This window comes from Tetrao urogallus, assembly GCF_951394365.1.
Source record: "Tetrao urogallus genome assembly, chromosome: 2".
In the NCBI taxonomy this organism is placed as follows: Eukaryota; Metazoa; Chordata; class Aves; order Galliformes; family Phasianidae; genus Tetrao; species Tetrao urogallus.
The window spans coordinates 80,827,201-80,840,613 of NC_136814.1; the positions used below are offsets into that span (position 1 = coordinate 80,827,201).

Consider the following 13,413-nt stretch of genomic DNA (forward strand, 5'->3'; position numbering starts at 1 on the left):
ATACTGCTACTCATGATCAGTGTCTTTAGATGGATTTATAATACAGCAGATAGGGAACAGTCCCTGAGGTTTCTAGAGTGTACCAGAGATAACTTCCTGACACAGCTGGTGAAGGAGCCAACAAGGGGGAGCAAAATCCTGGACCTGCTGTTTTCAGCAGAGAATGTAAAGGTCGGAGGCCGTCTGGGGCAAAGTGATCATGAGATGCTAGATTTCTCAATCCATGTTGAATCACGGAGGGGAGTCAGCAGAACTGCCACCTTGGACTTCTGGAGGGCAGACTTTAACCTCTTTAGGACCATGGGTAAGAGGGTTACTTGGGAGGTAGCTTTGGAGAGCGTGGGAGCCCAGGAAAGGTGGGAATACTTTAAGAAAGTAATTTTAAAGGTGCAGGAGCTGACTATCCCCAAGTCACAGGAGACAAGCTGGCGGGTAAGGAGGCCAGACTGGCTGAACAGAGACCTTTGGCTGGAACTCAAGAGCAAAAGGAAAGTTTATGGTCTCTGGAAGAGTGGGTGAGCTACTTATGATGACTACAGGTATGCATTGAAATTGTGCAGGGAGAAAATCAGAAAAGCCAAAGCCCAGCTAGAACTGAACTTGGCCACTAATGTAAAGGACAACAATAAATATTTCTATAAATACATCAACAGCAAGAAGAGGGCTAAAGAGAGTCTCCATCCCTTGTTGGATGCCGAGGGCAACTTGGTGACCAAGGATCAGGATAAGGCTGTGGTACTTAATGCCTTCTTTGCCTCAGTCTTTAATAGTAAGACTTGTTACTCCTTGGGTTACAACACTGGGAACACAGCCCCCTGCGCTAGTAGATAGTGATGGGGAACAGAATGGGCCCTGCATAATGAGATGGTCTTGGACCTGCTCCAAAAGCTGAATGCTCACAATTCCATGGGGTCGGATGGATTGCACGCTAGAGTGTGGAGGGAGTTGGCAGATGTGGTTGCCAAGCCACTCTTCATCATTCTTTGTCAGTCTTGGCTAACTGGGGATGTCCGAGTGGACTGGAGATTGGTTAAATGTGACGCCCATCTTCAAAAACGGCTGGAAAGATGATCCTGGTAGCTACAGACCTATCAGTCTCACTGTGGTGCTGGGGAAGATAATGGAACGGATTGTCTTGGGAGCCATCATAGACCAGTTAAAGGTCAACCAAGGGATCAGGCCCAGTCAGCATGGGTTTACAAATGGTAGATCCTGTCTGACAAACCTGATTTCATTCTTTGACAAGGTAACCTGCTTAGGGGATGAGTCTATGTGATCTACTTGGACTTCAGTAAAGCCTTTGACACTGTCCCCCACAGCATTTGTGGAGAAGCTGGTTGCCCATGGTTTGGATGGGCGTACGTTCTGCTGGGTGAAACACTGGCTGGATGGTCAGGCCAAAGAGTTGTGGTCAATGGAGTTAAAGCCAGTTGGTGGTCGGACATGAGTGGTGTCCTCTGGGGCTTGGTACTGGGGCCTCTTCTATTTAACATCTTTATGAACAATCTTGATGAGGGAATTGAGTGTACCCTCAGTAAGTTTTGCAGATGACACCAACGTGGGAGGGAGTGTTGATCTGTCTGAGGGGACCTGAATAGACTGGATTGATGGGCTAAAGTTAACTGTATGATTTTCAATAAGGCCAAGTGTCGGGTCATGCATTTTGGTCACAACAACCCCAGGCAACCCTCAGACTTCAGGACTAGTGGATTGAAAGCTGCCTGATGGAAAGAGATCTTGGTGTACTGATGGACAGTGGGCTGAATATGAGCCAGCAGTGCATCCAAGTGGCCAAAAAGGCCAATGGCATCCTGGCTTGTTTCAGGAATGGTGTGGTGAGCAGGACGAGGGAAGTCATCCTGCCCCTGTACTCAGCACTGGTGAGGCCTAACCTCAAATACTGTGTTCAGTTTTGGGCACCACAGTACAGAAAGGACACTGAGGTGTTGGAGCAGGTCCAAAGAAGGGCAACAAAGCTTGTGAAGGGCTTGGAGAATATGCCATATTGAGGAGAGACTGAAGGAACTGGGGCTGTTTAGTCTGAGGAAAAGGAGGCTGAGGAGAGACCTTATTGCTTTCTTCCAATATCTGAAAGGTGCTTACAGTGAGAGCGGGGTTGGTCTCTTCTCACCAGTGACAGGACGAAGGGAAATAGTTTTAAATTGCACCAGGGTAAGTTTAGGTTGGATATCAGGAAAAACTTTTTTACAGAAAGGGTTGTTAAACACTGGAATAGGCTCCCCAAGGAGGTGGTTGAGTCACCATCCCTGGATGTGTTTAAAAACTGTTTAGATGTGGTATTCAGGGACAAGATTTAGCTGTTAGTTAGGGTAGTATGGTTAGGTTGTGGTTGGACTCGATGACCTTTTCCAACCTGAGCAATTCTATGATGACCAAGTTTTCTCCAGCAAGCAGGGCAGCCAACACTACTGAAGAGCCAAGCTTCCTCCTGAAGAATCACAGTTTCATTGGATGCCTCTATCTTTTTTTTTTTTTTCCTCTTCTCTGTGTGTATCAGATGGGTTGGCAAAAAGCAACGTGCACATAAATGAGCTCTGGACTAGCAAGTAGTATGATTTGCTCATTTTCTCCTCCTCTTTGTTCTATTTAAAGATTTGCCAAAGTGGTCATTACTTACATTAATTTATATGCCATCTGAAGTATGCAGAGGATTGTAGCAATAAATATTATAGAGAGATCAAATTCCTTTGTCACACTGTTTATACTACACTGCTGCTCCTTCTCTTCTTGGAAACTGAGTCAACAATGGACTGGCCAATAGCCCTGGCTAACAGACACACTACCGCTGACTGATGCACATGTGGGAACAAGGCCAGAAATTGTCTTTGTTCATCATCTGTCCCTTCCTGTCATGCAATGCTGCTGTCACCTGGGTCTCAGCCACTTGAACTCCTTCATGGTCTGCAAATAGTAATGGAGGGAGTTGCTTTTTAACACTGCACCTCAAGTGTGCTCTGCACAGTTCTCTAGCTGAAATTTTTCAGCTAATTTTTGTTTCAGCAGGAAAAAAAAAAGGGAGATACAGCAACGCTAAAATGGTTTGTGGATCAATACCTGCTCTATGTGATGTTGGCAATGTCTTGTAAAACTTAATTCATCTGAATTCTTAGTTAAGGAAATATACAGACTATATTGTACCCTTTCAAACTGGACATAAGTTCTAATACCAGAAGTCATTTTTCATCTAATACAATAACTTGATAAAAAAATTGAAAAATACTGCCAAAAAATCCTTTATGTGTTCATATTTCATTCCTTGTGATTTGAAATTCAGTGTATCTAAGGTTATTATCTGTGATTCCTCTGTACTGCAGAACTTACAGATATCTACACAGATTTTGCAGTAAAAGCAGCAAGTGATATTATCCTTGAAAATCCCTTCAAACGTCTTTTGATGCTTTGTTTTTTGTTAGTGTTTACTGCTTTACATTTCTGTTAGCAGCCAAAAAAACCCCTAAAAATCCCTCAAAGCTCGCATTCACATTCCTGTAAAAGTGCTAGAAAGATTAAAACAAAGTCTGTGAATCCAATGATACTTTGCATTCAGCTAAATGCACTTTATTAAAAAACTCAACTCACTAATATTTTTTCATCAAACAAAATCAATGATTAAGAATAAAAAATATATATATTTTCTAAGACATCTTGAATTAACTAATTTCTTGCCCCTAGCAGCTTGAGAGATATGATGCTGATATTGTAAATCTGGTGCTGGAATCAAAGATGTTCTGCCAATATTTAGATGCAAAGCCCTATTCTGTCCTTGACTGAAGCTGCACTGAAGCTACAAGCCACAAGAAAAACACTAGAGATGATTGTAAAAGAAGATTGCAGAGAAAATTCCAGTTGTGTGTTTGCAGGGAAGAATAAAGAGTAGCTTTAAAATATTTTTAAAGAGTTTTTGCGAATTGAACATTTTTCAGTTACATGAGAAAAACAAAACCATGAATGGTTTGTAAGAAATGCTGTAATACACTGACTAGATTTCAAAATTTCTACTGATAGTACTTTGGCATTGCTATTGTACTTTTAATACTGTACTTTTGGAAAGGAATAAATACTTCTAAATCCCATGCTACCTATATACTGAAAATGGCCCAAAGTACAGTTAATGGAGATAAATTACTGCAGTAAATCTCTGTTAAAAATGTAGAGACAAAGTGCAAATAAACAGAAAATCAAAAGAATACTTTTGCTCCTGAGTCAACCAATGACCTAATAGGAGTCCAAGTCAAAATTTATATTTCAGGAAAAAGGAAAAGAACTACATGAACTACATGTAACACCAACTCAGAGAGCGGTTGGACTTTGTTTGAAAGTACTAGCCCTTATTAGGAAATCTCCTGGAAGATGAGTTACTGGAACTGAATTATGTTTCTATTAACGGTACTGGATTCCTCAGCTAGACGGCAACAGTAAATAAAAGAGAGCACGCTTACATTCACTCAATAGTTTCAAAGAATTAAGTATCATTACCAGAACAAAGAGTTCCTCTTACAAAAATAATCAGGCCTTTTCCTTTGTTTTCAATATTATTTTTCATCTTTTTGTTTTCCTCCTCCTGCAGCAACAGGTGGTGCAGTAAGAGCTCTTGCTGCTTTCAATGGGGCGTTCTTTGCTTTGGTTGCAAGGTTTAGAGCTCTGATCCTGTCACTGTCTGTAGGGTACTATTACTGTCCTGGCTGCTGCACTACAAACATTTTTTTTAGATTGCTTGAAAAAAAAAAAGTCTTTCTTCACGTCAATTTCTCTTCATTCTTCTTTTTGTGTAACTGAGTTGTAGTTCTCATGGAACACCGATTACACAAACTCTAATTTACTGCATTGTGCAAAATAACAAACCAGACAGGGAAGACTCTTGTAGACTCTTGCTGAGCAGCAAAATGAGGCTAACGAGTGAGGTGCAGAAAGGACCACAACAGTTCCACTAAGTTGCAGAAGGTTGTTTCTCAAGGGTATGCAGTCTAATGTTAAAGATCTGCAAAGTGTGCAGACTTGATAACAAAATGCAGGTATCTGTAGGAAAAGAAGCTACATAAATTCCACATATTTTTGCAGAGTTGAACACCCAGTGGAAACAAATACTTTGGAAATGTTCTTCTACACTGTAAAGAAACAAGTGAATTACAGAAGGATAAACTAAGCCCGTAGGGCAACTGCACAACTGTAAGACTTTTGTTAATTCTAATATCTAAGATAATTTTCTGAATCTACAGTTAGGAAATTTAAGATCTTGTAGCATTTTGTTTGACTGAACAGGAAATGGGAAACAAATAAAATAAACAAACTACAAACCAGCAACAACAACAAAAAAAGAGCATCAGAAAGGAAATCCTACGAAAATGGTGACAAGATTATGTTAGACAACAGAAACAGGCTGTTTGATCTCTAGTATGTTACATTCCTTGAGAGGTTTAAGATAACTTTATCCTGTTTTGACACTTAAAAATTTCATTATGATTTCTAGACAAACTTTACTAATTACTAATTTATACCCAATTGTTCTTACGCCACAGTTCCTGACAGCATTGTCCTTTAGCTTCAAAAACATTTTTGCTTTTTTGATGTTTACTTCTATTGCATTTTTACACAACAATCATATCCCTGTTCAACCTTCATATTTATAAGCTGATCAAATCAGGAAATAAATCATTCTTCAGGGTTTCTATTCCCATAAACATCCAGCATTCATTTTCCTGAAGGTTGAGTCACCAGTATTCCAGATGAGCTGTCAGTTGTGCCCCTTTCAATTATCTTCGCATTTTCTTAGCTGCTCAAGGAAAAACCTTCCCTGATACATCGAGGAAAGCATTTTCCTTTTACTTGGCCAGACTTTATAAACTGTATATTCATTCTGTGATTTTTATTATACCCATCTCTTCCACCTACATTCCTCCTAGATGACACACCTCCCAGACTGGATCTGGAAATCTTCATTAGTCATTCTGAAAGGAATGATCTTGCAATCTGCATTACCACATTTTATCCAAGTTCTATTACTCTGGTCCTTGAGTCCATCAATCCTTCCCCTATATCACCTGGAAGTGATATGCTTTCCAAACCAGTATCATCAGCATATTCTAGCAGCGCATGCATCATCTCTCTTTAAAATATTAACAAAATCTGACAGTGTTTTTTTGTCTCAGAAACTCAGTCAGGCAGCATTCTTTGACTGGCATTTTAAGAAAACTAGCTCATGCCTTCCTCTTCACCAGCGTCTTCCCTGATGTCCAGTACTCCTTACTAATCTCCAACTTCTACATCCACTCTTATAAAAAGAATGATTTATTGCAGTCTAGATAAAATTAGTCCAAACTTGTCCAAAAATTGGCTTTCTCATCAAATATAATTTTCTAATTACATTTATTTAATGACTAATATTAAAATAAACTCAGAGGCTGAAAGTTAAAGAAACATGCTCAGAAATGCGTTGTCATTTCTTTTAATGGCAATCAATATATTAAAATAATTTGAAAAAAAAAACACAGACCACTAGAAGTAAAGTTTGTTAAGACCTTGTAAAAAATATCAATATTATTTTCCTGAGCTCCCTTCTTTATGAAAGGAAGGAATGGCTTTTCTGAGATAGAAAAAAACCAACCTCCCTTCTCTTAAAAGTCTCCACCATTCAGTACATTTTATTCTCGATTTTTTATCTGCTTTATCTGTACTAACTACTACACTGATATGTATGAAATCCTCTTTTGTGTCATAAAGCTACAAAAAATTATTATCTCTGCTCGCATTATCAAATTAAAACCAGATTTTTTTTCTAGCAGTATCTACTCTGAAATTATGTAGCTCGGAACTTGGAAGATTTTTTTTTTAATTAATTTTCATGCTATCCAGGCAGTCTTATTTTTATCACAGTGTAGCGGTGCTTCCTAACAGTCCAGCTGCTAAGGGCAGCCCAGTGTTGTTAAAATACCTCCACTGAACTGTCACATTCTGCATCACTGGAGGATACACTGATACCCAGCATAACCAAGAAACTCTATAACTCTATCCAAAAAGTCGATGCCCTTGGCTTTATTTCTGGTTGCTGAAGTTAAACTTCCCTAACAAAAGACGGACAGCAAACAACTCCAGTTCTTAGGTAGAAATACTTCATTACAGTTCATACTATAAACATGGCAAGGTATTTCCATTTAGAAAAAAACAGCACCATCAGTGAAACATGAAACTGGACATGCTCTTCATTCTTCCAATCTCCTTAGTTTCCTCATCTGCCACTGTTTCAAAGCAGTTATGGAGAATACACACAATACCCTAGGTAAACTCTCACTTGTGTCTTATGTATGATCACTAATGCTTCGCAAGCAGTGACAGTGGAAAAACAGCCAGAATACTGAGACGAGTGGTGTTGAGCATCATGTCTCAAAACCATTACCACTCACAACACTGGTGGTTTCGTTCATACTTACTTAGAGCTGGCATTTTAAGTCTTTCTACCTGTACTAGCTATCATGTTCCGTAAATCTTAATTAAGTAAACACTTTCAAATTATTTTGTAATTCCTTTAAACTCTTACTCTCATTGCTTTTAACAGAAAAATTGGTCTCCATTAGAGGCGACTAAAGAATGAAAATCCTTCAAGTCCATAATTAAAAAAAATGAAAACACAGACAGCTCACCTGTCCATTTGCCTTAGAAATTTGCAAGCCCAGCAGGCAATTGTATCAGAGTGAACACGTCACAGAAATGCGATACTACCCAATCGCTGGTAGCAAGATGGTGAAGATATGATGGCAGAACGTTTGCAAAACTCTTTATGGACTTTAGAAGAACAAGAAAAAGTGTGCTTCTGACAGCACACTGTTAACAAGGTTAGAAAGCAAAAGGGAGGGAGGGATCTTTTCACTTTTTCTAAGGTATTCCTCTGCACATACTAGGAGATTTGGCACAGATGGGAATATTTCTGTTTACAAGCAATTGATCTTTTTCTTCACAGGTGATGCCTCTACCATTGCTTCTACCCACCCAGAAGTGCATTATTAAGTCTCTATTTGTGGTATAAATTCTGCAGCAAAACTTCTACTTCATTAGGTTGCAGTTTCTATTTCAAAACAAATGAAGAACAGCAAATCAAAATGCTGTATTAACAATGTCAACCTAAGTTACTCATTGGCCAGGAAAGTATGAGAAAATTATGCAAGTTGAATTAAAATAAAATTGCATGAAACATATCTGGAGTTGTTTTTATGCTTACAGGTTTTCAGTGTGGGTTCCTTCTTTTTTCTTCATTTATAAGAAAAACTGGTTTGTCATCAGAAATACTGCCTGCAGATTACAAGCATTCTTCTCTAAATTGTAAAATCTACCCAGTTTGTAGACACAACAAACAAACCATACTAAGTAAGGATTTCCTTATTTCAATGAACAAAGAGTATTACAAAATCTGAAACATAACTGGAAAGGTAGGTACATAATTGAAAGGTACTTTTCTTTGCAGAGTTACTTAAGAATGAAATGTAATCCTATCACCGACAATCTTGAGTAAGGCTCAGATTCAGAAAAAAATATTTTCCAACAGCAGTGGCCAATAAGGGTGTACAAAAAATTTTGCTATTGGTCCTGAATCTAAAATGCAAGTAAATCTGCCCCATAAATGCAAAAAGGTTCACGCATGCATGCTCAGGCTCACACACACAAACCAGCACTCCTCCTTTTTCTTTGAAAAGAAAATTAACTCTTAGAAATAAATGCTACCTAGTAGCAGTTTCACATACACCTCTACATTTGTATAAGATTAAACCGACACAGTATGCTAAAAACAAGAATTACGTACAAAAATAGAATAAAATGGATTTCAGCCCTTACTGACCATTTCTTCAAATGCAAAATCAAGATGGAAGTTGATTTTACTAGCTTTGGTGACAGTCTTAAAAGGGAAGTTTTGATATACGTGTTCCCCAGAAATCTGGAAACTCAGATTTTCAATAAATACCCAATCTTTTGTTATTTTTTTTCTAATCAGTTAGTTTGAGTTATCACACAACCATTTTTAAAGATCTAGTTTATGCTGCATCACCAAAACAGATTTTTTTTTTTTTTTTTTTTTTTTTTTTTACACTGAGAGTGGCAGAAACATAGATTTAGTTAGGTGCAATATATTTAAATTAATTACTCATTTTTAGATTCCTCTTCTACTCTTGTACACAAAAAGAAGGAAGTGTGTCCCAGATTTATGCATAAATATTTAGTCTCCAATAATGGATTTTCTTTGGAAAACCTATCAAGTTTCCTGCGTATATTCTTACAAAAATACGTACTGATTAATCTTACTGATTTCTGACATAATTAAAATTTAAAAAAAAATTCTGATTAATAAAACACACCACATTTTATTTGCTCATGTTATACCAGAGATAATACTGTTTATCTAAGCCACTGTAAGGGAATAGTAAATTTCATTCTCAACTCAATTTTACCATCCAGAATAACACATCGTTGGGGTTCACAGTTTGGTGTTCACATTTCATGACGTCAGGTGCCCCACTCCTTACAAATTTTCTATTTACATCAACCAACATTTGAAGAGCTATCGCAACTACATGGGGAGAACGGGAACATCTGAGCTTTAACTAATGATGTTAAAAAGTGTTCAAAAGTCATTTTTTAGTTTTTAAGTTAATAGCTAACCCCATTAAGAAGTTCAAGCAAGGCAAATCATCCCTAATTTAGCAGCTCCCTGTACCTTCCTCTTAATCATACAACCTGGTTCCTGACTGCTGATGGACTTCTGGATAAGATGCTGCAAAGATACACTCTAGTACAGCAATTCCTGTTTCAAAGACATTTAGGAGTTACAGAGGAATGCCAGATCAAATTACAGAAATACCCTGTAAAATAGTTAAAATATTCTGTTCTTTAAAAAGGGGAGTGAAATGACAATCTGAATCCTTTCTTAACACCTTATCACCTTTTATAATCTAACTGGATGCAATTTTTTCTAATATATCTAAAATAACAGCTTACCTTATACAGCTATCTGTATTCAAGGCTCAGATTCAAGCGCTAATAATCTTACTGCACTTTTGAGCAACACAGCATTAACATTCTGGGCTTCAAATGTACCTGCTAGAGCTATTATTTAGTTTAACAGCATGATTATATGCTTTATGGCTTACAACTCCTAAATGAGTACTGCAGAAAAATATTGAAATCTTTTCATTGAAGCTGACTAAGCTTTACATTTTGTAACACTTATACTGCTCTTCTGTCCATAAAAGAAAAAAAAAAAAGGAAAAACGGAGATACTACTTACCTTAGTCTAGATTATCCTGACTATGTAAGAGAAGAGGTGAGATGCTGCATATTTAAATTCTAAATTCAATGCTAGGCTGAAGATTTTTTTTTCTTTCTTTCCTTTTCTCCCTTCACTTTCTTTCAGTAAGAAAGAACCCTTAGGGTCAGCTCCTGCTCACACTGAAGACAAGAGCAAAAGTCTTCATCAGAATTCAATAGGAGAAGGAAAGGGACTTTAAAACATGTTTGTTTGTTTGTTTTTCTCCATTTTTTATCTTTCTGAATGAACTATTTTTTCCTTCAGGCAATGCAGATATTATGCTTTTAAGATCTCTGAAGTAGCACTGAAGAGTTGGAAGTCTTATGTTCCTAAGGAAGCATCATTCTCTAGCCTAATTTAGCTGAATTCACTGACCCTATTTTGCCAGTGTTGTTTTTAAAGAGAAATTATTGGATTTACTCGTGACTAACAAATCAAAGATAGCTTTTAAAATCACATTTTTTGGCACGAAAGGTACAAACTGCTACACAACTTACATCATTGACATTCATTTGCTTAGATTTCAATTCCCTCATTTGCAATCAGAGCTTCCACTATGAAAAAAATTCTATACATAAAAGGTTGCCCCTTGTCAAATGATTATGCACTACTTATACCCACAGATAACTCTTTGCATTTATTTGCCTACCTGTAAACAAGGCTTCTAAGAGATGAAAACACTTTTTGTTGATCAGGACAGAAAGTTGTTACAGTGCATAGCTAAAAGGCATTTGTATTTGTTTTCTTGTAGTTGCCTAATGATCAAAGAACATTAACATATCAGAAATTTTTTCACAGTCGGAAAATCCTTTCTCCTAAGTAGACTATACCCAAATACATGGAACATAAATGCCACAGATGAAAGAACAGTAAACCACATCTGGTGAGAGTCCTGCTTCCAAATAGCATGCGTCTTACTCACCTGTTTGGCTAAGTTGAGATGTGCTTCTGCTCCTTCGAGACACTATGGCAACCACTTTGGCACTAAGACTGGAACGCCTTTTCTTCCCACCTGTTCCAACCATGCCGACAGCCGTGTCCGACTGACTCCCATCATTGTGCTCCAGCTTATACATCTCTCCGCTCACACTTGTGCTCTTAGTGATTCTCCCTGAAGTCCCCATCCGTCTGCCTTGCATTTTAGGAGTAAATGTACTACATTTACAAAGTAAAAACAAACATGTTAATTTGTTTGTGCAGCAGTGCTTTCAGAAGTCTTTTTTTTAATTAAAAATTAATTGTAAGTTTAGGTAATTTCTTTTTTGATTCACAAATATAAGGTTAATTTGGGTACTCCTCAGGATATATGTTTCCAGTACTGCAATTTGAGCTTCAAGAAAAAAAAAAAAAGGAAATGAATGCTTTCCCAATAGCTTATCAGAGCGACACAGGAAACACAGAAAAGTCATGTGTAACCTTCCTGCTTATATCCCCAGAATACAGAAAGCAACAATTTTAGTGCCAAAGAGAATGAACGGGCCAAGAGTATATATGTTGGTTAATACGTGTATCTTATAGGCACAAAAGGCTTAAGACTTTCTAGATGTGAAGATAAAATCTCATGTAATTTCATACTTCAAGGAAAGAAGAGATAACACAACATGCAGGATTTCGTATGTTTACACTCTCGCTTTTTAACAGTAAGCATGAAAATTGCAGCACGAAGGCAAAGGTGAGCTAAAGAACTAATAACCCAACAGAACTTCTATTGACTGACAGAAGAATTCCTGATTCAATTTTGTTTATTTTTCTTTAGGCATCATATTACATTTGAGCGTTTCTATGGTTATTTTTTTTCCTGGTCCTGCACACAGAAGCTGGATAAAGTATTCTGAAACATACTCAGGTGAACAGTCTAAAACATGCACAGGACATACTAATGCACAGTTCTAACACTGTGCTATGGCCAGGTGATGCCCTAGCTCTCATGACAGTACTACATTAGCTATCACTCTGCAGGGACACAGAAGTGGGAGCTGCAGCCTGACTCCGTTTAGTCGTAGTTGTTAAATCAGTCCAGTATGTGGAATATTCCTTGAACTTGTATTGCTGAATAGTAGACCTACTGGCAACATACTGGCTGTAGGGTCTGCTTCTTCAGTAATTCTGCATTTTGGATTCAAATGTTGAATTTCCTTGTTTTGTTTTGCTGTCCCACCCAGTGGGTTATCTTTCCAGCAGAAGTAATGGCCCTGACCCCCCATCACCTTAAAAAACAAAGAAATAGAAGGGTTCATTATCCCAGAACATGTTCCAGAAAGACAGAAAGTCTTGCCAGGGAGAAATGAAGGCTTCTGCATGAAAGGAGCTGACATCCTGTGATGTGGTAGATCTGAACCCTGCTAAAGCATCAATCAGTCCTTTCTAAAGACTTGAGATCTGCCCTTGTTAATTTCTGATTTAGAAAAACAACCAGAGCCTTTGCATTGAACAATGTGCTTTGTTGCTCTGCAGTACTCAACACATTTTAGTGGACCACATGAGGCACACAGAGCTTAGAATACATTATCTCTTCTTCTCTCCCATTCCATTGCACCGTTAGTGAATGGCTTGTAGTTTTGCATAGCAAAAATGGAAGAATATGTATTTAGAAACTGATACATGCTCCTCCTCCCCATACACATATCTGGTCTCCTTAGGAAGGAATTTTAACTGTGCTGTTCAGTCTTTCAGAAAGAAAAGATTCACAAAAAGACTACCTTCCACAAATATGTAAGTATTAAGGAAAAAGATCTATAAGCAAACTACTTCTTTTCACTTTAATGTAAAATCAAGTAAAAAGCACATTAAAATATTCTAATTTTTCAAAATAAAAAATAGATTTATTCCTGAAAGCTGGTAAGGAGTTATAGGACTCACATGGTGATACACAAATGACAGTAACATCATCAAGGTCTTTAATCTTGACTGCAAAATTTTCTCACGAGTCTTGCTTAATCAGTAGTTCAAACCATTCACACAATTCTTTTGCAAAGTACTAAACTTGCTTTAAAGAGAGATTTTCTAAAATACTTTAGAATCTGTACCCACAATTTTCAATATAGTCCAAATAGTAGAGTTAAATGTATTAGACTTAAATCCTACTGGCCAGACTAACAGCTTGA

At 37.6% G+C, this 13,413-nt stretch overlaps 1 protein-coding gene across 10 annotated transcripts in view; it reads right to left on the minus strand.

Annotated features, from left to right (window-relative positions):
- The window catches only part of RIMS1 (regulating synaptic membrane exocytosis 1), a gene marked incomplete at both ends in the record, with an annotated part of 287,625 nt that overhangs the window by 26,351 nt on the left and 247,861 nt on the right, over positions 1–13,413 (minus strand). For 5 of the 10 annotated variants that reach the window (XM_079550251.1, XM_079550253.1, XM_079550252.1 and 2 more), the window contains one exon: positions 11,232–11,464. The exons of the other annotated variants lie outside the window; for them this stretch is intronic. In XM_079550251.1, coding sequence (XP_079406377.1) covers positions 11,232–11,464 — 233 coding nt within the window. The remainder of the gene's footprint in view (positions 1–11,231; positions 11,465–13,413) is intronic. 10 annotated transcript variants of the gene reach the window in all.